The 25,855-nt window shown below is 37.0% G+C and overlaps 1 protein-coding gene across 1 annotated transcript in view; it reads left to right on the top strand.

Moving 5' to 3' along the window:
• Positions 1-25,855, top strand: part of LRP2 (LDL receptor related protein 2) — a 122,659-nt gene that overhangs the window by 47,142 nt on the left and 49,662 nt on the right. The window contains exons 18-39 of the mRNA XM_030454023.1: positions 102-227; positions 513-643; positions 1,517-1,654; positions 2,328-2,609; positions 3,762-4,001; positions 5,397-5,516; positions 5,850-5,966; positions 6,727-7,104; positions 7,991-8,239; positions 8,881-9,092; positions 9,549-9,733; positions 10,666-10,894; positions 11,888-12,065; positions 14,036-14,164; positions 16,196-16,362; positions 19,763-19,906; positions 20,613-20,722; positions 21,854-22,031; positions 22,375-22,588; positions 23,112-23,351; positions 23,480-23,668; positions 24,754-25,674. Of these exons, the coding sequence (XP_030309883.1) occupies positions 102-227; positions 513-643; positions 1,517-1,654; positions 2,328-2,609; positions 3,762-4,001; positions 5,397-5,516; positions 5,850-5,966; positions 6,727-7,104; positions 7,991-8,239; positions 8,881-9,092; positions 9,549-9,733; positions 10,666-10,894; positions 11,888-12,065; positions 14,036-14,164; positions 16,196-16,362; positions 19,763-19,906; positions 20,613-20,722; positions 21,854-22,031; positions 22,375-22,588; positions 23,112-23,351; positions 23,480-23,668; positions 24,754-25,674 (4,877 nt within the window). The remainder of the gene's footprint in view (positions 1-101; positions 228-512; positions 644-1,516; positions 1,655-2,327; positions 2,610-3,761; positions 4,002-5,396; positions 5,517-5,849; positions 5,967-6,726; positions 7,105-7,990; positions 8,240-8,880; positions 9,093-9,548; positions 9,734-10,665; positions 10,895-11,887; positions 12,066-14,035; positions 14,165-16,195; positions 16,363-19,762; positions 19,907-20,612; positions 20,723-21,853; positions 22,032-22,374; positions 22,589-23,111; positions 23,352-23,479; positions 23,669-24,753; positions 25,675-25,855) is intronic.

The following is a 25,855-nucleotide window of genomic DNA, read 5'->3' as shown; positions in this document are numbered from 1 at the left end:
GTGAAGATGTGGTAAAAAGAATGTTAATGGTGTCTAAGCACTTGCTTGGTTTAATTATGTCATATCATTGGGTTTATGTGTCTTCTGACATGTCCTTTCAGGTATATATTCTGGACAGATTGGTTCCGTCCTGCTAAAATCATGAAGGCCTGGAGTGATGGATCCCATGCCTTGCCAATTGTGAATACAACACTAGGTTGGCCGAATGGCTTAGCCATTGATTGGAGGTAAGGACAGCAAGGAGAAGCTTTTTGAGCGAATGGGTTTCTTCCTTAAAACTGTTAGGCATTCAGAATAAGGGAACTGTGTCAGATTGTGTGGACTGGGATTTTCATATAAAGACCTTATTTTTCAATTTGTTGAAAACCCTGTAAAATTAAGATTTTCTCAAAGCCCCTCTGCTCACATCCCAGTAGCCTCGTGTCGGGTTTAAAATATTATTTGAGAAATGTAAGTGCTTCCTAGTGTATATAATGTCATTTGAAGAGATTTGCCATTTTCATTATTTCTAGTTCTCTAAGGCTGTACTGGGTGGATGCCTTTTTTGATAAAATTGAGCACAGCACCTTTGATGGGCTGGACCGACGGACTCTTGAGCGCATTACTCAGATGACTCACCCATTTGGCCTTACTATTTTTGGAGGTAAGTCTGGCACTGATTTTTATTATATCATATAATTATTTTAATTATAACATATTTTATAATATAGAAATATTACATATTTAGATAATACTTTTATTGTTTTAGAGAATATTTATTATCATACAATTTTGGGGGTTTTCATATGATGATCTTGAGTTTCTGAAATACAATAACATGGCCTTTGAAATACTACCTTTCCTATAAAAAGCACTGTTGAAAATGTCCATTTAAAATAACTATTTATATTTCTTGATCGCTTCTAGGACTCGTTTTATCTATATTTGTGTGTAAATGATTTGAGACAGATCTGGTGACTCTTTTAGCACAAGACAGATACGCTATACTTAGTATAGCTTCCAAGGTGGGCTGTTCATTCTGGACAGGCAAGCAAAATTGCTTCTCAAGAGATGATCAGCAATTTCAGGATTTAATTAATTGTATGTAGAGTTGATCAATGGAATTATGTTGTGTGTGAAGAAAGATGTCAGCATCTGATTTTTTGTAAAAACATCTTCAAAAATATTCCAAATTTTTCTGGGAAGTTGTCTAAATGAATGGCTTCTAAAATTGCCTTGTAATTCGAGCTATCAGTTGAGTCTGCTATAGTTCAATTTTAGGGAAATCTGAGAGGTCTTGTTATGTCTGCCTGTGACTGAAGGACTCACTTGGACTGCCTTAGTGACAAAAGCCCTTTTATGTTTTGTTTTGTTGCTTTTTGTTGGGTTTTTGGTTTTGTTTGGTTTCATTTTTTCATGAAACAGTTATGAAAAAATATTAAATTTACATAAAAAGCCTTGCATTTTTTTTTCATAATATTTGATCTTCTATGTCATATTGCTCTGTAATTGCTGTGTTAAATGTCTTTCAAAACAGGTTATGCCTATTTCACTGATTGGAGACTTGGTGGAATAGTTCGAGTGAGGAAGTCTGATGGAGGAGAAATGACTATTATCAGGAGGGGCATTAGTAACATTATGCATGTTAAAGCATATGATGCTCATTCCCAAATAGGTGAGCTCTTTTGGTGTACAGATGAAAGGCATGAAATAGGGAATAAGAGACAAAATATGAGGCCACTCATATTTCCACTCTCAATTTTGGAAATGGTTTTACTGAATCCTAACTGACCTGCTGGGACAGCAGCACAGGTACTTGCAGTCACACCTTGTGAATTTCATGGTTTTGTGACTTTATGAATTTTTTGTCCACAACTTTCATTAATCTATTTCACAATCTTGTAAAATGAAATTATGATTCCATTGTATTTTGTGTAATTGTATCACCAATTACAACTTTGTATTTATCTCTTTCCAGTAGAGGTTTTAGTTAAATTGAACTATTTATTCTGAGGAATTGTTAAACATTAATCTAATTACTATTCTTAATCACCATGCATATGTCTCTATTTTTTATTCTTTCCACTGATGAATTGTGTGATCTAAAGCAAGAATTTGGTATTGTATTTCATTAGTAGAACACCCAGTCACTTATCAAACACTTCATCTGTGTGCTAAGTCTCTCTACCTACTTGGTGTCCAAAGATTTGATCAGGTTTCCCAGCACTGCTCAGAAAAAGGTCTGCATTTGTGGTAGTATGCTTGTTTTTCAGAGTGACTATGTACTTGTAGTAGTTCCCAGCTGTTACCAGGACTGGATATAGTGAACTTCTCTACCACTTTTTAAGGCTCTAACTACTGTAACAGAGGAACAAATCCCAATGGAGACTGCAGCCATTTCTGCTTCCCAGTACCAAATTTTCAGAGAGTTTGTGGTTGTCCTTATGGCATGAGGCTGGCTTCAAATCAGCTGACGTGTGTTGAAGATCCATCCAATGAACCACCCACTTTGCAGTGTGGCTCCTACTCATTTTCCTGTGGTAATGGAAGATGTGTGCCTCGGTATTATCAGTGTGATGGTGTTGATGATTGCCATGACAACAGTGATGAGCAAAACTGTGGTTCTTTAAGTAAGTAATTACTGTAATTTACAGTTAGTATTTGTTTGCAGTTCAGAAAATTTGATGGGCCATTCTGATTTAGTTGGAATAAACTGCAATGTTTTAGGTAGGTAAAACCTGAAATCTACCTGGGACCTGTGTGAAATTATTCGCATGGGTCACGGGAATAAGGGACTCAAGACTGGCCACTTAATGAATCAATTCAAACCTTAATATTGCAATAGTTCTCAAAATTCAGATTATAGAGTAACAAAAAAGTATCTTCTAAACAAAAAGTCTGTCTTAGTTTTTTATTGATTTTGAAAGGTGCTGGGATATCATTAGCTCATTTTATTTTGATGCATGGGGGGTGACAAAAAATCTTAAAGATGAAGGCATTTTAAAAATATCACCATAAGAAAAGTAAAATTCATGTGCCTTGTCAAATGTTTCTCTAAGGTTAGAGCAACATCTTTAATTTAAAATCTGAATAGAAATTTTATGCGATTTGTTATATTTGGGTACTGAACTCTTTGTTATGACTTGATTTTTACAGTGAAGTGGACTAAGAATGTTGGTTCATTTCTTGGTTTTGCTGTAAAACGTCTCAAAAATATATTTTTGATCAAGTAAACTGAGAGAACAGTGGTATAATTACAATTCATAAGATGTTGAGTAGTTCTTGGCTTTTATGACATATTTGGTGCTTCAGAGATAATTCTTTTGTTTTAAATGACTATCAAGTAAATAGAACATACTAATGAAATGTGCTTCTTAAGGCATAGGACTAACTGCTATGACTAAGGTATAAACTATTTCTTATTAGAGGGTTATTTTGCAGTAACTGGAGTGTCTTCTGGGGAAAAGGAAAGCATGAAGCAAATGGCTGCTTGAAGAAGCTATTTTCCTTGTCCTTCAGATTGTTGTGAAGTGCTTAGCAATTTAGTTTTTTATTGATTCTTGCATTTTAAGAAAGCTTGTAACTATTCTGTTAGCTTCTGCAGCATGTTGGCATGACAGACATTTTTGAATTTTAAGCAATGTTCATACTAGAATTTGATGCATATTATGTAGGTTTACTGAATGTACTGATTACTCTGGCAGAGAAGCCAAGTTTTGGAGATCTTTATAAAAGTGTCCCGGTGTTTGCTTATTTGTTTATTTTTGTTTTGTTTTACTTAGACAATACTTGTGCTTCATCAGCTTTTACCTGTGCCAGCGGACAGTGTATTCCAGGTCACTGGCGTTGTGATAAACATAGCGACTGTTTTGATGGAAGTGATGAATTGCATTGTCCTACACAAGGACCCACTTCATGCCCTGTAACCCTATTCACATGTGATAATAACAGATGTATTCCTAGGACCTGGATATGTGATACTGATAATGACTGTGGTGATGGCTCAGATGAAAAAAACTGCAGTGAGTATCACAACCATCTGTTGCTTTTTAATCAACTGCGTATGGCTACATAGAGATGTCTGTTGGTGTAAGGATGATGAATGAAATTAGGAAGAAAGAATTAATTAGACTAATATTTTGTAGTCCATAAGATATGGAAGACACATCTATTTTGAACTACTGGAGCCAAGTAGAATGTAGATAAATAATTGGGGATAAAAAAGGAGAGGGGGCAACTGTGATATTTACAGTCAGCGGTGCATAATGTCACCCACTGTAATTTACAGCAAAAAGCAGATGAAGTTTAGATACTCTAAGCCCTTATTTCATGAGTGATCTCAGTAATGACTAATGGTATAGTCAGTAGATTTAATCTGCAAGTTTTTATCAGAAGTAGAATCATAGAATCATCATCAAGGTTGTAAAAGACATCTAAGATCATGGAGTCCAACTGTCCACCCCACAACCCATAATCACTAAACCATTCACTTTAGCACCTCTTCTACCTGTCTTTTGAACACCTCCAGGGATGGTGCCCCCACCACCTACCTGGGCAGCCTGTTCCAGTTCCTCACCACTCTTTCTGTGAAGTTTTTACTAATATCTAACCTGAACCTACCCTGGTGGAGCTTTACCCCATTTCCTCTCATCCTATCACTGGTCAGCAGGGAGAAGAGGCCAAAATCTGTCTCACTACAATCTCTTTTCAGGTAGTAGAGAGCAATAAGGTCTCCCTTCAGCCTCCTCCTCTCCAAGCTGAACACCCCAGTTCCCTCAGACTCTCCTCATAATGCCTGTTCGCCAGACCCTTAATCAGCCTTTTTTGCCTTTTTCTGCATGCTCTCCAGCACCTCAATGTCCTTCCTATACTGCAGTGCCCAAACTGCACACAATGCTTGAGGTGCAGCCACACTGAGGCAGAGCACAGGGGCAGGATCACCTCCCTGGTCCTGCTGGTCACACTGTTCCTGATGCAGGCCAGGGTGGTGTTTGCCTTCTTGGCCACCTGGGCACACTGCTGACTCATGTTTATCTGGATGTTGATCAACACCCCGAGGTCCCTCTCTGCTGGGCAGCTCTCCATCCACTCCTCCCCAAGCCTGTAGCACTGCTGGGGGTTGTGGCCAAAGTGCAGGACCCGACATTTGGCCTTATTGAAACTCATGCATTTAAGTAAGACAGTAGTTTTTCCATATCATTTCTTTAGTATTATTTACCATGGAGTGGAATCTTCTATTTGTTTTGCCTGAGTCCAAGCCTACATATAAGTAAAAAATTAAATGATGTTATTATAATAGTGCCTGTAGTTTACTAATTGCTGCAAGTTAGTGATAGTGTCTTTCTGCTGTCTCAGTATTCTGCTGATTCCAGCAGAGAGAAAACAAACTCATCTATGTTTTTTTTTATTCTTAACAGCTTTCACGGGTACTTGTGAACCCAGGCAATTTCAGTGTCCAGACCATCGCTGTATTGACCCATTCTATGTCTGTGATGGAGACAAAGACTGTATAGATGGTGCTGATGAGCGTGACTGTAGTAAGTGTAATTTTGTAGAATGCCCCTTTATTGTTTCCTCACTTTTGCTTCCTGAAGAATCTTTGGTGGCCTCATATCACCAGCTCCAAGACTAAAGAATCCATAATAAACCTATCCATAAATTAACTCTGTTTGTGATGCTTGTTTTAGCATTTTAGCAAGCCCTTTGATCTGTAGCATAGCTGAAGAGGGCTGAAATCTGTTTCCTTTGTTTTCTGTAGATTCCAAGGGCACTGCTGATATCATGTCTGACCTGGGCACCTGTAGAAAAATTGGGTGCAGTCTGACTCTCTAAAATACATAAATAACATCAATATTTTTTTTATGTTGTAGTATATAACTGCAGTGCCACAGAGTTTAAATGCCTAAGTGGAGACCAGTGTATCAACACTTACTACCAGTGTGATGGTGTTTTTGACTGTAATGATCACTCAGATGAGACTGATTGCCGTAAGTATATAGATGCTCAAAGAAAGGCTAAAGTTATTGGATAATGCTTCTAAAAATGTCCTTTGTCTGCTGTATGCAGTAATTGGCACTACTGTTCGTAAAACCTAAAAATTCTTTTTAGGAAAACTTGTTAATAAATAATTTTTCTGAGCAAGAATTTCAAATGCTGTAGGTTCCAGCTCATCAGTAGATGTTTCTGGCAAGGAGTTGAGTTTGCATTCCTTTTGGCTCTAATGTTTTTCTCTACCTAGCACCCTCAGTCTCAAGGTTTAAAAATAAAATTAAGAAGTCTGTTCATCTAGAAAACTGTAAATCTTGTATCCTGTTCATAAGCATTAAATTGAAACTTTTCCTTGTCTAATTTTTTTTTCATTTATGTTAGTTAAATTTTGCAATGCAGGACAGTGAAAAGTCATTTCAGCAACTAATTACGTATTGCTTTGGGCATGTACACAGGTATCAGTATATGTAGATATCAATATATGCTTGCTTAAAATAGAACAGTAGTTGAATTGACTTGTTCACTAAATAATAAAGCAGGAGTTAAATTCCTCAGATTCTGAAATGTGGTGTACACTGTCTGAAATGTGTACAGATTCTGAAATGTGGTGACTGAGTCTATGGCCTGATCCAAAAGCTGCACTTAATAGTTCTTCATAGTATTGTAACTACGTACATGAGAGATGATCTTCACATAGCAATTTTGCTTCTCTGTATGAAACTGAAACAGCTTCTGAACTATTGAATGTCACTGTTTTAGCCACAAGGCCGCCAGGGATGTGCCACCAGAATGAATTCCAATGTCAGTCAGATGGCAACTGTATCCCTGCTAACTGGGAATGTGACGGCCATCCTGACTGTGCAGATGGCTCAGATGAACACCACAGATGTCCTGCCAGGACCTGTCCTCCATCCCTTTTCCGCTGTGATAATGGCAACTGTGTCTATCGAGCCTGGATCTGTGATGGTGATAATGACTGCAGGGATATGAGCGATGAGAGAGATTGCCCAACTCAGCCCTTCCGCTGCCCCAGCTGGCAGTGGCAATGTCCAGGTCACAGTATCTGTGTGAATTTGAGCAAAGTATGTGATAATTCTGCCGATTGTCCTAACGGAGCTGATGAATCCCCACTGTGCAGTAAGTTACTGTTTAAGCATCTACTATGGTCTACTAAGGGCTATGGCTTCAGAAAGAAGCAGAATATTCAGCATGCTGTATTTAGCATGGCAGTGCTTTTAGCAGAAATTGTAAGCACACTGAAATTTGAGCTCAGATTACTAAGAGGAACTTGATAATGATGACTGATGGATTCATTAGCCATGCCCAATCTTGTGCTCTGAATTCAAATGCAACTTCCCCTGACTTCAGTGTTTTTATAAATCAATATGGCAATAAGCTTTGTGTTCCTGAACACATTCACTAAAGCATGAGATGCTTTAAGTTCAGATGAAATGTGATTCTGTTCTTAATAGTTTCTTTTAAATTTCTAACTTCAAAATCATGAAAAAAATCTAAAAGCTCACACATAGTTAGAATTTGTATTTATGTTGATTATTACTTGATTTAAGCATAACCTTTTTATTTCTTTCCTTCTTTCTTCCTCCTTCTCTTTAATCAATGCACATGCTCAGATGAACCCCAGCCAGGTACGATTATAAATAATTCTGAATTATTGTTTATTAATATAATCTTAGGTTTGGAGTGCTAGAGTAAAATATTGTGTATTTGCAGTTAATTTTGAAAATTATTAATTTGAAAATTATTATAAATTCTTCAACAGTCTTCTGTTTAGTGTTCATTTAATGAGACTCAGTGGTACATACTAAGTTGTCTGCCTTTATGTGCATTGTGTGTGTTATATTTTGCATATGGGCCTCAGAGCAGTCTCACATCGCGTAACTGGTGGCTGTGCACTCGTATTTAACAGCAGTCTTAAGCTAGTAATGGAATTGCAAACTATTAAATTTAGCATAAGAAGCTGTTGTTAATTATTTGCTAATTTCCTTCCTGAACCCCGTTTCAGATCAGGAGAGCTGTTCTGACAATAATGCTGGCTGCACTCATGAGTGTATTCAAGGACCCTTTGGAGCTCAGTGTACTTGTCCTGTTGGATACCAGCTTGCAAATGACTCCAAGACCTGTGAAGATATTAATGAATGTGACCCTCCAGGCTTTTGCAGTCAGCATTGTTACAATGAGAGAGGGTCTTTCAGGTGTTACTGTGATGAAGGATACATTCTAGAAACCAATGGGCAAACTTGTAAAGCAGCAGGTGAGGAGCATTGATGTCAACCCTAGGAATGGCAAGAGTGTCTGGAAAATGTCCAACTTGGCCATTTTCATATTGTTCTCTTTTAAGAGAGCTCAAGCAAACAGCTATCTAAAGTGGTTCATGGCAGATGACCTTGAATATTGGAACTATCAGCTGAGAGTTTAATTGGAAACTACTATTTTCTTGAAATTACATATTTAACTTAACACTGTAATTTTCAACCCTGAAATGGGAAAAAATAATATTGTGGAGAAAAGCAGTGCCAGGAACCTGTAAGCCATTTGCTCTTCATAAAGTTCAGTACTCACAGTGTTTAAACCCCAGCCTTTCCTGTGGCTTATCTAGTGCCTTTGCCATGGCAAAGAGAACCCGAAGTCCTGATATGAAACTGAAAGGGAAGTCTTGTAGTAAGAACAAATGATGGAGAAAGAGTGGAAGAAAGCCAAGGTAGATCCAAAAGTCGGGATGAACAGACTGGATATGATAAAATAATGGCCTGAAAATTTGTCCTTTCAAAATGTATATCTAGATAGACTGGCTATCATCCTATATAGCCATGTCAAATTACTCAGTGTTTCTTTTCTTACAGAATTACTGTTGAATAGGTGATTGGTTTATTTTAGTTTCTTTTTCTTTGACAGAGTCTGTGAATCTTCTTTTGCTGGTGGCAAGTCGTAACCAAATTGTCGTGGACAACATCACCTCTCAGTCACACAGTATTTATTCTCTGGTTAGGGATGGGAATAACATTGTGGCCATTGATTTTGATACAACCACAGATCGTATCTTTTGGTCTGATACAACACAGGATAAAATTTGGAGTGCTTATCAAAACGGGACTGACCGAAAAATAGTAAGTTTTTCTGAATTATTCTTGTTCTGTTTTGAAGATAAAATGAAGCCACTGTATCTCAAGTTAAAAAAGGGGAAGAGCGAAGTCCTAGTGTAGTAAGAAGAGATATAACAAAGTGAAACAACTTTGTAGATACTAAACCAACATTTCATGTAACTTTTCTTTTTTTTTTTCAAGAAAGCAATACTTTAAAGAAACCCTTTTAAAATCAAGCTATAACTTGATTTTCCTATTGGTAGATGCTACCTTCTTCAAGAGACCCACTGAAGTTATTAGAAGTGTTTGGGTATAATCTTTGTCAGTACTTTGAATATATGCATTGTGACTCATACTTCGTAAAAGAGCTAGAAAATGTTGGAGATTTGCTTCCCAATTTTCCATATATATAGAAATGGTAAAAATTTTAAATCAACTATTTTGGTCTCTCTCCTGATTTTTATTGTTTTTACTAAACAGGTGTTTGACAGCGGTGTCACTGTGACTGAAAGTATAGCAGTAGATTGGGTAGGTCGCAATCTTTACTGGACAGACTTTGTTCTGGAAACGATTGAAGTCTCTAAAATGGATGGGAGCCACAGGACTGTGCTGATTACTGAAAATATAACAAACCCAAGGGGTCTAGTGTTAGATCCCAGAATTGAGTAAGACTTTTTTTATGCTTTGTTTTGAAAAGATGCATTATTTTCTGATGTAATAATATTCCAATTTGAGATATGCCCAAATTGTATTATAACTGTAAATGACAAGTGGAGGAGAAAACTTGAGATTATTATTTTAAAACAGTGTGTTTGCTGAATTGATTTAACATTTAATGTAATACAGTAATTATTTGTAATCTGTTGCTCTGTTTCCCTGAAACACGATATTTTTTCCTTGTAAAACAGATTTTCCTACACTTTCTTCCTAGTTAAGGACTGTTAATACAAAATTCTGACACATCATTGTCAGCTGATCGTATGCCACAAACTTTTACATATAATAAAATGGTGTATACCTACCTGTGAAGGAACAGGTTCCTTCAAAGTCCAAGTCTAAAATAATCATCTATATTGTATTAATGTTATCACAAAAGCTCTTTCCCATCTCAGACAAGAAGTAGTATAGAGTACATGAAATGTTATAATTTGAACTGTTCATGTTCAAAATTTTACTGATTTTTGAGTTCTTCAGTGCATTGAGCTCTGTTTCCTACCAGCCACGTGGGGCTCTTCAATTATAGTATTGTTAACATTATTAGTGCAAGCCTGCAAGAGTACAAATCCATATGAAATTATTATTTAGCAGCTGGAGACGCAGATTATAATAAAAAAATGGGAAACAGTGAAAACAGTAGCTTCTATGTGCTGTTATTATTGACAAATGCAAACAGCAATACATGTATTAAAATAATTTTTACAACAGAAATTATGGGAATATCTTAATGAACATTTTGTTGAAAGGAATGATTTCAGTGTCCTTGTATAGGAATTATTTAAAGAAGGTTGTTTCTGTTTTTTGGCTAATGAGTTGTGTAACATTTCTCAATAGGCAGCTAGTGGTTCTTCAGGTTAGTAACAGAAAATTCCATTTTCAGTGCTCATGTAATGTTCTGGACTGACTGGGGCCAAAACCCTCGAATTGAAAAAGCCAGCATGGATGGCCAAATGCGAACAGTGATTGTTAACAATAAAATCTACTGGCCCAATGGACTCACCATTGATTACCCAAACAAACTTCTATATTTTGCTGATGCTTATCTTGATTACATCGATTTTTGTGATTACAATGGAAATAACAGAAGGCAGGTGGTTGCAAGTGATCTGGTAAGACATTAATACAAGACCTCTTCTTTTCCCATGTCTTTCTGATAGTACTTAAAAAGGTATTTGCGCTGTCATAGATTTAGACGTATTTTTCTTCAAAATAATTGGGTGAAGCAGTTATCATAGACTCATAGCATTGTTTGGGTTGAAAGGGACCTTAAAGATCACCTAGTTCCAACCCCACCTGCATGGGAAGGGACACCTCCAACTAGAACAGTTTGCTCAAAGCTCCATCCATCCTGGCCTTGAACACTTCCAGAGAGGGGCATCCACAACTTCTCGGGGTTATGAAGTATTTCAGCTGCTTGCTACAACTGGAAAAAGAGAATTGCATATCCTACTCACAGTCTCTCAGGAGATCTTCAACAGAATGTGGAGCTGAGCATAGACTTAATGCTTTAAGTATTTTTTTTTCTGTCTTTATACATGAAGTCTAAAGATGACATCTGGCAGTGCTGCTATTGTCTAGTGCATTTGCTGTAGGTAAATGCAGTACAAAAGCCTTGGAAGAACTTTTCCTGGTCAACTTCTGTGAGTGATGACTGCTATGAATTTTGACAGCAGTGTGCAGCTAGGATATGCTGTGTGTAGGGCACTTCATAAAGACCATTCCTCTTACAGGCTATATCCCAAGCTGCTGGCAGCTTGTAGCACTGTCCCTGTACCAGCACAGCAGTTAAGATATTCAGTTGGTACACATAAGCTGGTACAAATAACCACATATATAGTTTCAATAATTGAAATTCAGGGATTTAATTTTTTTGGCTAGACAGATGATGCTTGTGATTTAGAAGCTGTTGCATTCTTGATTGCCCCACTCCCAGTTTTCTGAAATTTCCTTCTTCAGCCATCTAGTACACGTTTTCTCTTAAGCCCTTGAAAATCTACAATTGGGTCTTTACCTGTTTATGCTCAGCTCAGTTGTGACTTCACTGCAAGCTTTACATATACGAATCTCCAAAATGAAATTGTTAAATATCCTTTCCTTTTTAGATATTGCAGCACCCACATGCTCTAACTGTCTTTGAAGATTTTGTGTACTGGAGTGACCGCTATACGAATCGAGTAATTCGGGCCAATAAATGGCATGGAGGAAACCAGACAGTGATGATTTATAACATTCACCAGCCTTTGGGACTTGTGGCAGTCCATCCTGTAAAGCAACCTAACAGTAAGTTCAGCAAAACAACTATGGCAATTACACAAAGAAGCCATAGGCACTCCTGGAATCAGTCTTGTCAGCTAAGGGGCTGGGATAGAACAAGTAACTAATTCATAATATTGACTTGCAGCTGAAGGTCATTTCAGCCTGCCCAGCCTGGTGTTTAGGGGAAAGTAACCTAAGCAGCATGTAAGCATAATGACTAGCTGAAAATAATAATAGGGAAGTAGTATATGCCATTTTGCTTTGAATCTTTTTATAAGAAAATAACATTTTTAGAAAGCATTTTAAATTTTGTCTCTGTGGCATAGCAGACTCGGTTCCTTGTATGATAATAATATAATTCTTCAGACAAGATTACTGTCCTTAGTCTTCTCTGAAAGTACTTTTGCATTATTTTATTTAATGAAATAATTATAAACCTCTTAATTGTATTCAGGATGCCCTCTGAGATCATATGCAGATGATCTTTCACAGCTGAAAGACTAAATAAATAAAAAAGCAATATTTTTTTTTCTTTTTGTTTAGGAGTTATCTTTCAAATCAGAGTTTTCATCATTTCATGTTATGACTTGAAGAGTGGGAGTTGTCTTTCATTCTTTCTGCAGTATTGCTTGTGTGTTAACTGTTTTTGATTAAAGCCATAAGCCATATTACAATGGCTTATGGCTTTGTTTTGCTTTGGTTTTGTTTTTTGTTTGTTTTTTTTTCCTTGACTTCCAGATACTTACATCTGGGTAAGGTGCCTAGTTATTTCAGCACTGTGTTTGTCTTGGAAGAAAACTTCCTCAGTCACATTCATAACTGAAGCTACTTAGCACTCTTACTACAAATTGTCCAGGCACCAGAGAGTACCATTAATTTATGCATCATAGTGTTGGTGTAAGAGGTTTTATTTTATAACCCAAGGTTTAAGAAACTCTGCTAGTGATGGAGAAAATTATTTTAGTTCATTGTATTAAATTAGTAGATTTTATGATTTTTCATTTAGATTTGTCCTATTGTATATTATGTGGCTAGAGACAGAAGGAAGTAAAGCACTTGCAAAATAGCAAGACATGCTAATGTTTATAAAGAAATAATTATTTACTGATTGAAATTCCAAATGTAATATTAAAACTGCCATCCATTCTTTTTTTGTAAAGCATTAGGTCTCACACAACTGGAGTTTAGATTTGCTATACTGATGAGATTCATATTTTTCTTACAGCTGAAGTACTGGGTTGATGCTGCTGTTTTATTGTCATGTTATTTTTTTTGTTTGTTTGTTTTGGTTTTTTTGTTCTTGATAGTTTTTTTTTTAAGGAACAACTGTTTAATTTGTTGAACTTCCAAACTTCTTAGAAGAGAATAAGACCTGCTGCAATTGCTAAAGATATACTCAAAGTCTGATTTTTATTTTCTTACAAATATGTTTCATCCTGAAAAACCCTCTTTAGCAGCAAGTTTGTGGAAGTGATCTAAATGGATGAATTCTAGTGTATTTGGTATAGTAGTAATAGCAGTAGAGACCTCCTTCACTGTCCTTTTTACTTACATAACCTTAGACTGACAGTTGCAAAGGGAACCAAGAAATCATGCATTGAACTCCCACTACTTATGAATGAGATGTGGCAACAATTTTCTCTTCAGTTTTTGCTAAGAAGGTTCAGTAAATAATTTAAATCCCCCATTTAGAAGCACTATAATGATCAAAGACTGAAAATCCTGCAGGCTGCCTAGTGCAGTTAAGATTGAAAAAGAGTTTGAGATATTTTTTTTTATGATGCACAAAGATTGAGAAGACTACTGAGGTAAAGACTACTGGTTTTACATGAAAAATTAGATCCAGTTATGAGTATGTTGAATTGCCTGTGGTTCTTTAAGGAAACAGCAAAACTGATTTAGCACTGGGTTACTATTAATAGAAATTACATGCAATATTCTTTCTATTTGCTCACATTGTTGCAGTTGCTAATGCTTTCTTTTTTTCTTTTCAGGTATCAACTCTTGTGCATCATCCCCTTGTAGTCACCTCTGCTTGCTTTCTTCATCTGGACCACTGTTTTTTTCCTGTGCTTGTCCCTCAGGATGGATGCTTTCCCCTGATAACAGGAACTGCATGAGAGGTAGGGCAGCAATAATGAGAGATGAGGAAAAAGACCCAACACTGTCAAATCCATCCCTCTGTCAGGCAAAAAGCATTCATCAGATCTATCAGACGCTGCTTGTGAAAGCAAAGTTTGGGGCTGTTCCAGACAGACTTCATTTCAGAAGCATGGAATGCACTTGGCCTAAAGGTTTGCACATGAATTCTGGAAAGAATTCAAAGATTCAAATACTTTATTTGGGGAAAAAGGATGAAATAAATTTTCTTCTAAGGACCTCACAGAAGCCACATTTTAAAATTTCTCAACACATTGAATGTTTTGGTGTTGGAATACAACTGGAAGGAGCTTTTTATCAGTTAAAAATTAAATCATACTCTGTCTGAATATTGTCTTGGTTATAAATATTCAGCCTGGAAACCTGTTTTTAAGAGTTGCAATTGTAAAAATATCAGGATAGAGGACTAAAGAGGACTTTCTTGGCTGTCCAAGAAAATTTCCTCCATGTCTTTGACTACCACACCATGTGCCCCCTCTCACCAGTCAAGTTCCAGTGTAGATTGCTTTGGTTTCTTGTCCCCACTGTTCACTGAACCTCACAATTTTGTTATCTAGAAACCTTCTGATTTTCTGTTCCCCAGTTTATGCCCATTTCTTATGCAATTTTTGTCCTTTGGAATAAATAGCACCAGTAGTTCCCCTTGACCTCTGCTACATGTTGTGTTGTATATATTTTGATTAAACATTCTTTCTTAGTCTTTGCTAAAGAAGTAAATCAAGATCTTTTGGTTTCCTCTAATCAGGAGAGGTGCTCTCCCTTTTTCTCATCACCGTCTTTAGCCTGTCTTTAAACTGCCTGTCAGGTTGATATTAAAAATGATAATATAGCAGGCTGGCTTGGAAACAAAACAAGGAATTTGTGTATGTTAAAATCTTGTGTTAATATGGACTTGGAAGAAGTTCAAGAATTTCCCAGTTAGAGCAAGCTGCATGTCCTCAGGGGATTATTTGCCAAAATAGGATTTCTGAGCTGAGACAAATTATATCTATGTTATGTCAAATTTGACAAATAGTTCCAGCTACCAGAAAATTATGGGGAGTAATTTTTTGAGATGTGCAGTGATGGTGTGATTTGTGATTTTTCATGGCAAAATTCACTGCAAAATTTACATAAATATATTAAGCATCCAGTGAAAAAAACAAGAATCAAACAAAAAAAAGGTCTTTGATATGTTACAAGAGGAGAAATGGGCTACTGCCATGTTTTGTGCAGCAGCAGTCCAGTTGCCTGTCAAGTGATGGTTTGTGCCTATGCAGAGAAGAGGCCAGAATTTGTTCTCCAAAAGCCACAGGGAATGGGATTGTTGGTCAGGAGATGCTGTTTGACTACACCTGAGCTGATGAGAAACGAAGCTGCTGAGTCACAGCTCTCCAATGCTTTTTCTCAGGTGCCCTGAGGGGATGCCCTTTGTTAATAAGAATTGAGCAAAAGCATAGATGTTTACCTAAAAGTAAATATCCTATAAGGGCGTATGTCTACACCTGTAGAAATAAAAAAAAGAAAACATATTACTGCAGTTAAGCTTCATAACAAAGATCAGCAATTGCTGCTGTAACATTGTACCTTGCTGTGAGTCCTGCTCAGGAGGCATTAGAATCCATCTCAGGTGTGTCTGGGAGAGCCCTCAGAGCTTTGTCCTGCTGTTTCCCATTCTCAGAGGTTTGAAAAAGCTGCTCAGAGCAACTGTCTTGAATGTACTTCTTCTCTTGGCCTGTCAGGACTCATCCTACCTTGTTTACTTCCTCCTCAGAATTTGCTTGCACTTGTATTGTGATTTTGCACGGTGCTGAAATTTCAAATGTTATAGCAATTACAATAACTGATAACCTCACTTCTCTTGAGGGAGCAAACCTTCAGGTAAGTGGTTGCAAAATGTCATTGATAACATTCACCAATTTTCAGAATCAAGGACATTTTGGGTGGGAGAGGGGAAACGTGTCATAATATCATTTTCTTTATCATGAACAACTCCAAATTATATGTTTCCACAGTTGAGCACCCTTTCCTTGTTGCTGTAAGAGATAATATAATTTATGGAATATCTCTGAACCCTGAGGAGAAGACGAATGATGCTATGGTTCCAATAGCAGGAGTGGAAAATGGTGTTGATGTTGACTTTGATGACTCCGAACAGATGATATATTGGGTTGAAAATCCAGTAAGTTAGTGTTTGTGTTCAAAATGTGCACTAAAATAAGAATTTTTATTTTAAAATAGTATTTTTGACTGAAATATATTAGCATCATAAGTAAGAAAATTCATAAATATAATTGAAAAGAAAGAAAGGTTGTTTGGGGGAGGCTTGAGGTTTATTTTGTGTGGGTTTTTTGGTGTTTGTTTGTTTTGTGGTTTTTTTTTTTAATTTTTGTTTTGTTTTGTTTGTTCCCCTTAGGATAAGGTTAAAAAGCTTAATCTCTTTCATAAATTAATTTTAATTTCTGTCAGCAGAAATATTTTATTAATGCTGTTTCTGACACAGACAGAGACATGAACAAGAAATATTGGAAAGCACTGGCACAGGATGACCATGAGCAAACAGTGTGCCCTTGTGTCTGAGAAGGCCAATGGCATCCTGGGGTGCATTAGAAGGGAGGTGGTTAGTAGGTTGAGAGAGGTTCTCCTCCTCCTCTACTCTGCCCTGGTGAGGCCACATCTGGAATATTGTGTCCAGTTCTGGGCTCCTTAATTCCAGAGGGACTGGGAACTGCTTGAGAGAGTCCATCACAGAGTGACCAAGGTGATTAAGGGAGTGGAAAATCTCCCTTATGACGAAAGGCTGAGGGAGCTGGGTCTCTTCAGCTTGGAGAAGAGGAGAATGAGGGGTGACCTCATCCATGTTTATAAATCTGTAAGGGGCAAGTGCCAGGAGGACAGAGTCAAGCTTTTCTCAGGGGTGACTAACAATAGGACAACGGGCAATAAACTGGAGCATATGCGGTTCTGTATAAATATTAGGAATAATTTTTTCAGTGTGAGGGTGACAGGGCACTGGAACAGGCTGCCCAGGGAGGTTGTGGAGTCTCCTTCCCTGGAGACATTCAAAACTCACCTGGACACATTCCTGTGTGACCCTGCTCTGGCAGGGGGTTTGGACTAGATGATCTTTCGAGGTCCCTTTCAACCCCTAACTTTCTGTGATTCTATGATTTCTATGATTTAAGTAGACCTATTTAAGCAAACTTTTGCCTAAGTAACTAGGTAAGTACTCAAGAATCTATTTGATCCTGTGTGTTGTCAGAAAAAATGTTCTTGACAGATCTCAGCCAGCAGATCCAGCTGACATTTAAAAGAGGTTTAAAATTCTGTGTGAGGTTATGCATTGATGCATTCATTAACAGAGCTGACAGGTGAAGTGCCAGGTGTCTCTGGAGGCTGAGTGCAAATAAGTGCTGTATTTTAGGTAGGTCTTGATCTCCAGCCTGACAAATATGAGACTGTGTCCTGTGCCCCCTGTCTGTACCCCTGACCTGCAGCTCTTAGGCTGCTGCTGCTCCCAAGCAGAGCTGAGACTCCAGTCACGGCTCACTCTCTGAAAAAAGCTATTTCTTTAGTTTCTAATCACAGAAGTATATTTGCCTACTTTAAAAATTGTAGTTCTTTTCCATTACCACATAGTCTGTTCCTTAACACCCTGTTTGGCCTCTATTCATTGTGTGCTTCGGTTTTCTGAGAATTTGTCAGCACTTACATAGCTTGTAGCTGTTATTTTACTGACAGCATTGACACAAGAGTGAATGCTGTAGTTTAGCTCAAGTGAAACATCCATCAACTTGTTCACTCTGTCTGAAGCAAACTTGGGGAACGGAGATAAATATTGGAGTTCTCTGTATTCTCCTTGAAAAACACTCCCCAAGTATTTTTATCTTCAGCTGCTATGTTTTCATGGAGCAATTAATGTTTTCATTAGTTGTAAATGTCAATAACAAGCAGGAGAATTACTGTCTTTCAAGTGCCTATTGCAGTATATGCTGTTATAAATATTGAATGTCCATCAGACTCTCAAAGAAGGATCTATACAGTACTAAAAGCTATTCTATTTTGTAATTTTTTTCCTGTAGATTCAAGGAAAGTTAAACTTGCAAATACTACTTGTTAGGATTCAGCAAGCAGCACTCTAATGCTGCCTAAGGAATTTACCCATTTAAGCCAGCAGTGAATTTGACCTGGAGTATTTGTTCAGTTTCCTGCCATCTGATATGTCAATTCCTTTCTGAAGCACCATTTTCAGTCCTGCTCTGAGATATTTGAACAGTATATTGAGATGGTAACAAAGCAGTTAAAGATACACATAGACCAAATGATCAGCGGGTACTTTTTCTAAAGCTGATTCTACCTTTTCTCTGGTCTGGGATGACAAATGCAACCTGTTCTCCATTTCTTTACTGCCTCTGTGTCTGCCTCTACCCTCCTCTCTTCCTGAACTGGGCTAGTGCTAGCTACACAGCTTCTGTTTTCAAGTGATGAAAAGTTAAGGCCCTAATGGTGCACTGTATGTTCTGTCCCTCTGAGTTGGAAGAGTCTCTGTGTCGTTCCAGCAAAGTGTCAGAACAAGACAGACCTACTGCATGTGCTGCCCCAGTGAAGAAACAGGGCTATGGATCCCAGTACTACCTTGCTTGGGAGCCTGCACCAGGGCATGAGGTCTTCCCAGGACAGGAGCAGCGTGTCTGCTTCAGGGGAGGAGGAAATAATTACTCAGGGGAGAGAAAATTATTTCAGCCCTCACAGCTCCCCTAATCCTGCTGACTTCTTCTTCAAAAGGTTTAATCGGCGTTAACTGCTCGTATTTCAATTCTGCATTAATAGTAGTTGTGAAAGATTTACATGATAATATTTAGGTGTTCAGCAGAAATTGTGTAAAACTGACATAAAACTGAATACTCAGAGAGGCAGCTATAGTAACCACTTCTTTTATCTGCATTGTCTCTGTGTTTAGGGTTTGTATAACGCTTTAGCATCACAAACTGTAGCTAATACCTTAGAATCTGCAAGTGATAAGTTATTTCAGGAGTTACTCTTATGAAGAATATATCAAGGACAATCTTAGTCTATCATTCTTGCTATTACAGCTTATTAAAAATTTTGTTCTTAAATATTCATGCATGGAAAGAACACTATTTTCCTTTACTGGACTTCAGGTGTATTCAATTTGGTTAACTTGAGGTATCCATTAAAAAAAATCTTTTTATAATGAAATGCATATTACAGTAGTATGATGGTGTATATATATGTGTGTGTGTATGCACATACAATATAGCAATTTTATTTCTGTTGATTGTGTTTTGGTTGGTGAACAGTAATGCCTCTTTATACTGGATAATTATGGTTTACAGTAATTTTACCATGTTTATGCATTCACAATATCCAAATACACTTCTCTTTTATTGACTGGACTTGATGATTTTAAGTGTTCTTTTCCAACCTTGATGATTCTATTATTCTAGGATTTTCACTTTACTAAGAAAAGGTTGTAATATAAGTAAGTAATCATGTAGTTGGAGTAAAATAGTGTATTCTACTCTTGACATTTTTAAAATTTTGTTATCTTTTTTTCCAAGGGTGAAATTCACAGAGTGAGGTCAGATGGAACCAATAGGACAGTGTTTGCTCCAGCAGCTGTTATTGGTGCTCCTATTGGTCTGGCACTGGACTGGATATCTGCAAACCTGTATTACAGTAACCCAGGGACACAGTCCATTGAGGTAATTGTTTAAAAGGAACAACTGGGAAGCAAGAGCTTAGCTGTTTTTTTTCCCTTTCAAGTCATTAATTTTCTGATGTTTGACACACTGCCTTTCTCATCAGTAGACTTATTACCATTATCACTTGAAATCAATGATCCCAAAGCAATGCCTCTGAAAGTAAAGGAATGTTGCCATCAAATGCAGTAAGATCCACTCCCAAATGCTTTGACACCATATTCTGTAGCTTTCTGGAGACCAGCAGTCTGATGGTATGTAAAGGATAACATTGCCACTTAGTGTAGAGAAACAGAGGATAAGCAATATATAATATCATTAGTGTCCTTGTCCCAAAATTTAAATATGTTATTAAATCAAAAGGCAACTAACTTAAGTAAAATGGAATACTTTCTAAAGCATTTCATCAACCAGTGCAGCCTATAATACTTTCAAGATATTATAGAAACTGCAAGATTAACTATTTTTGTACCTACTATTGCTTACTTGTCAGCACAGGTAGGTTATGAGCTACAAGCAGGTTAGTCAAGAGGTTCATGTTAGAGAAGAGAGAATCTTAATGTACAGAACAATGTGCTTGTTTCTTCATGATATTTCAGAGAGTCTTCTGCATTTTCAGCTCCCTGCGGGTTTAGGCTTCCTTCCTTTAATTTGGAAATTTATCGTAAGTTCTGTGTTAAGTGCTATGATGAGTTCACTGTTTGCATAGGTTCTGAAGCTGCACGGTGATGTGAGGTATAGGAAAACATTGATTACCAACGATGGGACCTCAATGGGAGCTGGCACGCCGATTGGTTTGACGGTTGATCCAGCGAGAGGGTAAATTTCCAAAATTGCTATTGTCTTTGCACATGAATATATTTTCCACATTTTTCTGAATTTTTAGTGTCTCCAGCTTCCATTCTGGATTTCACATGGTTTTGGTTTTCTTCATATTTGTACAGAATTTATTTACTCTTTTTAAGTGTTAGAAAATAATTGCATGGCTTCATAAATTATTGCACAGATGTTCATCCTTCTTTATTAACCACATACTTATATAGTACGTTTTTTTAGTCAAGAAAGATCTCAGAACATTATGATGTTGAAAAAATCTCTGGGAAATGGGAACCCAGAGAAAAGAGAATTCTAATGTATTTTTACAAGATATTATGAGTATCTTGTGATGTCTCTCTTGAGATCTGTGTAGTAGAAAGACACACTACAGGGGAAGAATGTCACATGTTAAATAGCATAGCATTAAGCATGATTTTACTTCTCTCTCTCAAAATGAGCTCTGATTTTTTTTTTTTTCCCAGTTCTCAAAATTGTAATATGATGCTTTTCTCTCCCCCAAATGATAGTATTCCATAAGGCCATATTAGTTATACAGTCATGCTGGTGAACTGGCAGTCTTTCAGATGAACGGATGCCTTACTTCTTGTCCCTGGTTGGGAGCCTGGTTGCCATGTGCCCTGGATATTCTTCAATAACTGAGTCCAGACCAATGCACATATTCCCCAGAGCCAAATAATGGAATTCTGTTATATAAAGATTTTTTTAGCTTTTAGTTTTAATCCCAAATTGGATGTTGTAGCCATCTGTGAAACAGAATTATTATTCTCTTCTTTTTTTGTTCAAGTCAAAATACTCCATTAGTAGAGTTTACCTGCTGATGGTATTGTAAGTGATAAAAAGGAGGATAATAATTTCTAGAAATTATTTAACAGGTATTGTTCTCTTTTTGAAAAGAAACCAGCATTTCTCTTTTTCAAGAAAACAAATGTTTTTCTCTGTTTTCAAACAAGATCTCATTCTTTCATTTCAAAGTGATGTCTGTTGAGCATGTACTGAAGTATTTGACTGAAGCCTTCCTCAGCCAAAGTATTTTAGGATATGCTAAAGTTACTCTGATTCGTTGATCTCTTTATCAGTGTTGCTAACAGGTGTGATAAATAATCTGTGTTACAGAAAGCTGTACTGGACTGACCAGGGAACTGACAGTGGAGTCCCAGCAAAGATTGCCAGTGCAAACATGGATGGATCAAGCATACAAACCCTCTTCACTGGAAACCTTGACCACGTAGAGTTCATTACCATTGACATTAAGGAGCAAAGATTGTACTGGGCTGTCACAAGCACAGGAATGGTAGGGGGTTATCGTTTAATAATTGCTCTTTTACCTGTTTATCTATCTGTGCGGTTCACGTGACTAATCCAGTTACTTTCATATACTCATGTGACTGGGAGTTGCAGGACTGAGCACAATCTTGAATGACTGTTGTAACTACTTACCATTAAAAGATATTAATTTGAATGAAAACCAAGAAGTCATTATTGGCATCCTGCTGATCCTTTCCTTCATGCCTTGTACATAAAGATCTCATGCATGAGGAGATGTTAGTAGCATGTGTTGCATTTAAAATTTTTTACTGTGAGATTTATTTTTTATTATAAGAAATGTAATATTGAGCTTTGAACTGATTTCTTAGATTGAGAAAGGCAATGTGGATGGTACAAATCGTGTGACTCTGGTAGTTCATCTTTCTCATCCGTGGGGAATTGCTGTCTATGGTACCTTTCTCTACTATACTGATCGAGATTATGAAGTTATTGAACGAGTTGACAAGTCTACTGGAGCAAACAAAGTAGTACTGAGAGATAATGTCCCACGACTTAAGTGCCTACGTGTGTATTACAGAGACAGTGAGTATTTGCTAAAGAGGTATTTAAAGATCTCAAATTCTGGAAAACTTTTAACTTTCTTTGGAGGCAAAAGACACACTCCTTCAAAGCAAATGGCTTTCAGAAAAAGCGTCAAAAGAATTCACCTAGTTTTGGAAAAGAGATGTTCCACCTACCATTCAGTTAGGGCATCTAACTAATTATTTTATTATTATCAATTAAATTATTTATTTTAATTTTATTGAATTATTATTTTATTAAATTATTATCAATATAATACTATAATACTGACTAAATAACAACTTTATTACTTTGGCTTCAAATTTGTATACCCATTTTATTTGATTCTTGGCCACATTGATCTTCATTTACAAGAAACCAGCAAATCCATTGCTAACACTTAGCACATAGTGCTAAAATGTACAGTGGTTAAGATCTTAAATTTTGTTACCTGGTTGTCAGCAAGTATATGAATTTGGCTGGAAGTCTATGGGAGTTTGTAATGATATCTATTCTTATGGCTCGCCATGTGTGTCTTTCACAGATTCTGCTGGTTTCTCAAATGGCTGCAGTAATAACATTGGAATTTGCCAGCAGCTTTGCCTGCCTGTACCTGGTGGATTATTCTCCTGTGCCTGTGCTACTGGCTTTCAGCTAAATCCTGATAACAGGACCTGTTCCCCATACAGTTCATTTGTAGTTGTTTCTATGCTTTCTGCAATTAAAGGATTTAGTTTAGAAACATCTGATCACTCTGAAGCTATGGTACCACTGGCAGGAAGAGGTACGTGAATATTATAGTAGGAATAGTTTTTTATAATGCCTAATATTTTGGCATTTCTTGATGGAAGAGCACATGTTTTAAATAAGTTCGTTTATATCAAAGACACATTACTTTTTAAAATGTTTCAGGACGAAATGCTCTTCACGTGGATGTTCACATGCCTTCTGGCTTCATTTATTGGTGTGACTTCAGTAGCACAGTTTCTTCTCAGAATGCAATTCGTAAAATTAAACCTGATGGTTCTTACTTTAGAAATGTTGTTACAAATGGAATAGGACGAAATGGGATCCGTGGCATCGCAGTTGACTGGGTAGCAGGTAAGCATAGCTGAATTTAGGAGAATGTTATTTTTAAGTATTGTACAATTTTTAGACTAACATAAATGGATCCTAATGGAAATATTTTGAATGCAAATCCTGTGATTCTAACTCGTAATGTAATGAATGACTCTTAGGTTTATCTGAATGTGTAAAAATGAAAATTTATCAGAGATGATGTATAGATGATTTATCAGAGATGGTGTATAGAAGCTTTTCAATCATGATGCCTTCTGGTATTTGTCTTAGGTCTCTTGTCTTGTCTGTGCATTCCTAAGTATCTGTTATCTGGTGTACCAATATACTCTCCTACCATAGTGCACAGCAAAGAGTTCAGAAAGTTGTATGATGACATTGTTGACAAGAAAGAAGGACCTTTCATCTACCCTCAGATTGCTGTGTACAAATTCTATAAATTATAGTGAAAAGTAAAGGCAGCAGAAATACTCTATCTTTGAACTTTAATTTTCCCACTTGCACTTCTTGTTTCTATTTAAACATATTAGAGATGTCTTCAAACATTAACTCTTCAGGAAGTGCTCATTGACTCTAAACAGCTGACCATTGCCAACAATACCTTTATTTTTTATGTATACGTCCTGTATGTATATTTTACAGTAGCTCAGTTGATTGATAATCTCCTTGGGATGAGTTTTAGAATAATCATTTATGATATATACTTAATTTAGTCATTGAATACAGTGCTATGCCTTAACATGGATTTCATAACTGTGCATTGTAAAAGTTAAACGTTTAAGAGGATGGAATGGCAAGCAAAAGTATAACATGTGGAAAAAAAAAATGTACATCTGAAGAACAACTGCAGTTTATGCACTTTTGGTCTTATACCACTGCTTTCCCCCATGGAAATCAATGAAAATTTAGAAATTATTTTACTATTGTCAGTTTGGGTGTCTTCCAATTCCTCAGATTGTAGGCAAGTATCTTATACTTCCAACTACTAAGATGGATATTCATGGAATATTCATTGAATAAATCAGTATTTCATCAGCTTGTTTTTCTCAGGTGTTGATGCTATGTATTAACTTTCTGTTTTTTTGTTTTTTCTTCTTCTTTCAATACAGGAAATCTTTATTTTACAAATGCATTTCTGACAGAAACTTTTATAGAAGTTTTACGTTTAAACACAACTTATCGCCGTGTTCTTCTAAAAACTACCATAGATATGCCAAGACACATAGTAGTTGATCCAAAAAACAGATATCTGTTCTGGGCAGATTATGGTCAAAATCCAAAGATAGAACGTGCATTTCTTGACTGCACCAACAGAACAGTTCTTGTGTCTGAGGGCATTGTCACACCTCGTGGTTTGGCCATAGACCACAGCAATGGCTACATTTACTGGGTGGATGATTCTTTAGATATGATTGCAAGAATCCAGCCTGGTGGTGGTGATGTTGAAATTGTGCGTTATGGCAGTCGCTATCCAACTCCGTACGGCATCACTGTCTTTGGCAATTCTATCATCTGGGTGGATCGGAACCTGAAGAAAGTCTTCCAAGCTAGCAAGGAGCCAGGCAATACTGACCCACCAACAGTAATACGAGACAACATTAATTGGCTAAGGGATGTTACCATTTACAACAATAATTTCCAGTCACGTTCACCCCTTGATGTCAACAACAATCCTTGTCTGGACAACAATGGAGGCTGCTCCCATCTCTGTTTTGCCCTGCCTGATATGCAGATGCCCAAATGTGGTTGTGCCTTTGGAACACTAGGCAGTGATGGGAAGAGATGTTCCATTTCAACTGATGATTACTTGATTTTTGCTCTTGAGAACGCCCTCAGAAGCATCCACCTAGATCCTGAAAATCATAGTCCTCCCTTCCGCACAGTCAATGTGTTAAGAACTGCAGTGGCCCTGGATTTTGACAGCATAAACAACAGAATATATTTTACACAGAGTTATCCTTCAGGGACAGGAAGAATCAGTTATGTTAATATTTACTCAGGAGTTGGTTCTCCAACAGTAGTTGCCTCTGGTAAGTGTATCTGAAATGTGATACAAAGGAATGGGGTATGGAAAAAAATGGACTAAAACACCTAGAACTTGCTTAGTACATGTTTTTATGCTAATGGTCAAGATAGACTATTTAGGTAAGGTATTTGATGAAATGCTCCTTTTGGCTCTTCTCATAATTCTTTTTTCTCTTCTGAGATTAT

The sequence above is a fragment of the Calypte anna genome, chromosome 7 (genome assembly GCF_003957555.1).
Source record: "Calypte anna isolate BGI_N300 chromosome 7, bCalAnn1_v1.p, whole genome shotgun sequence".
In the NCBI taxonomy this organism is placed as follows: Eukaryota; Metazoa; Chordata; class Aves; order Apodiformes; family Trochilidae; genus Calypte; species Calypte anna.
The sequence above is the reverse complement of the archived record's forward strand: the minus strand, read 5'-3'. Positions and strand labels throughout refer to the sequence as shown.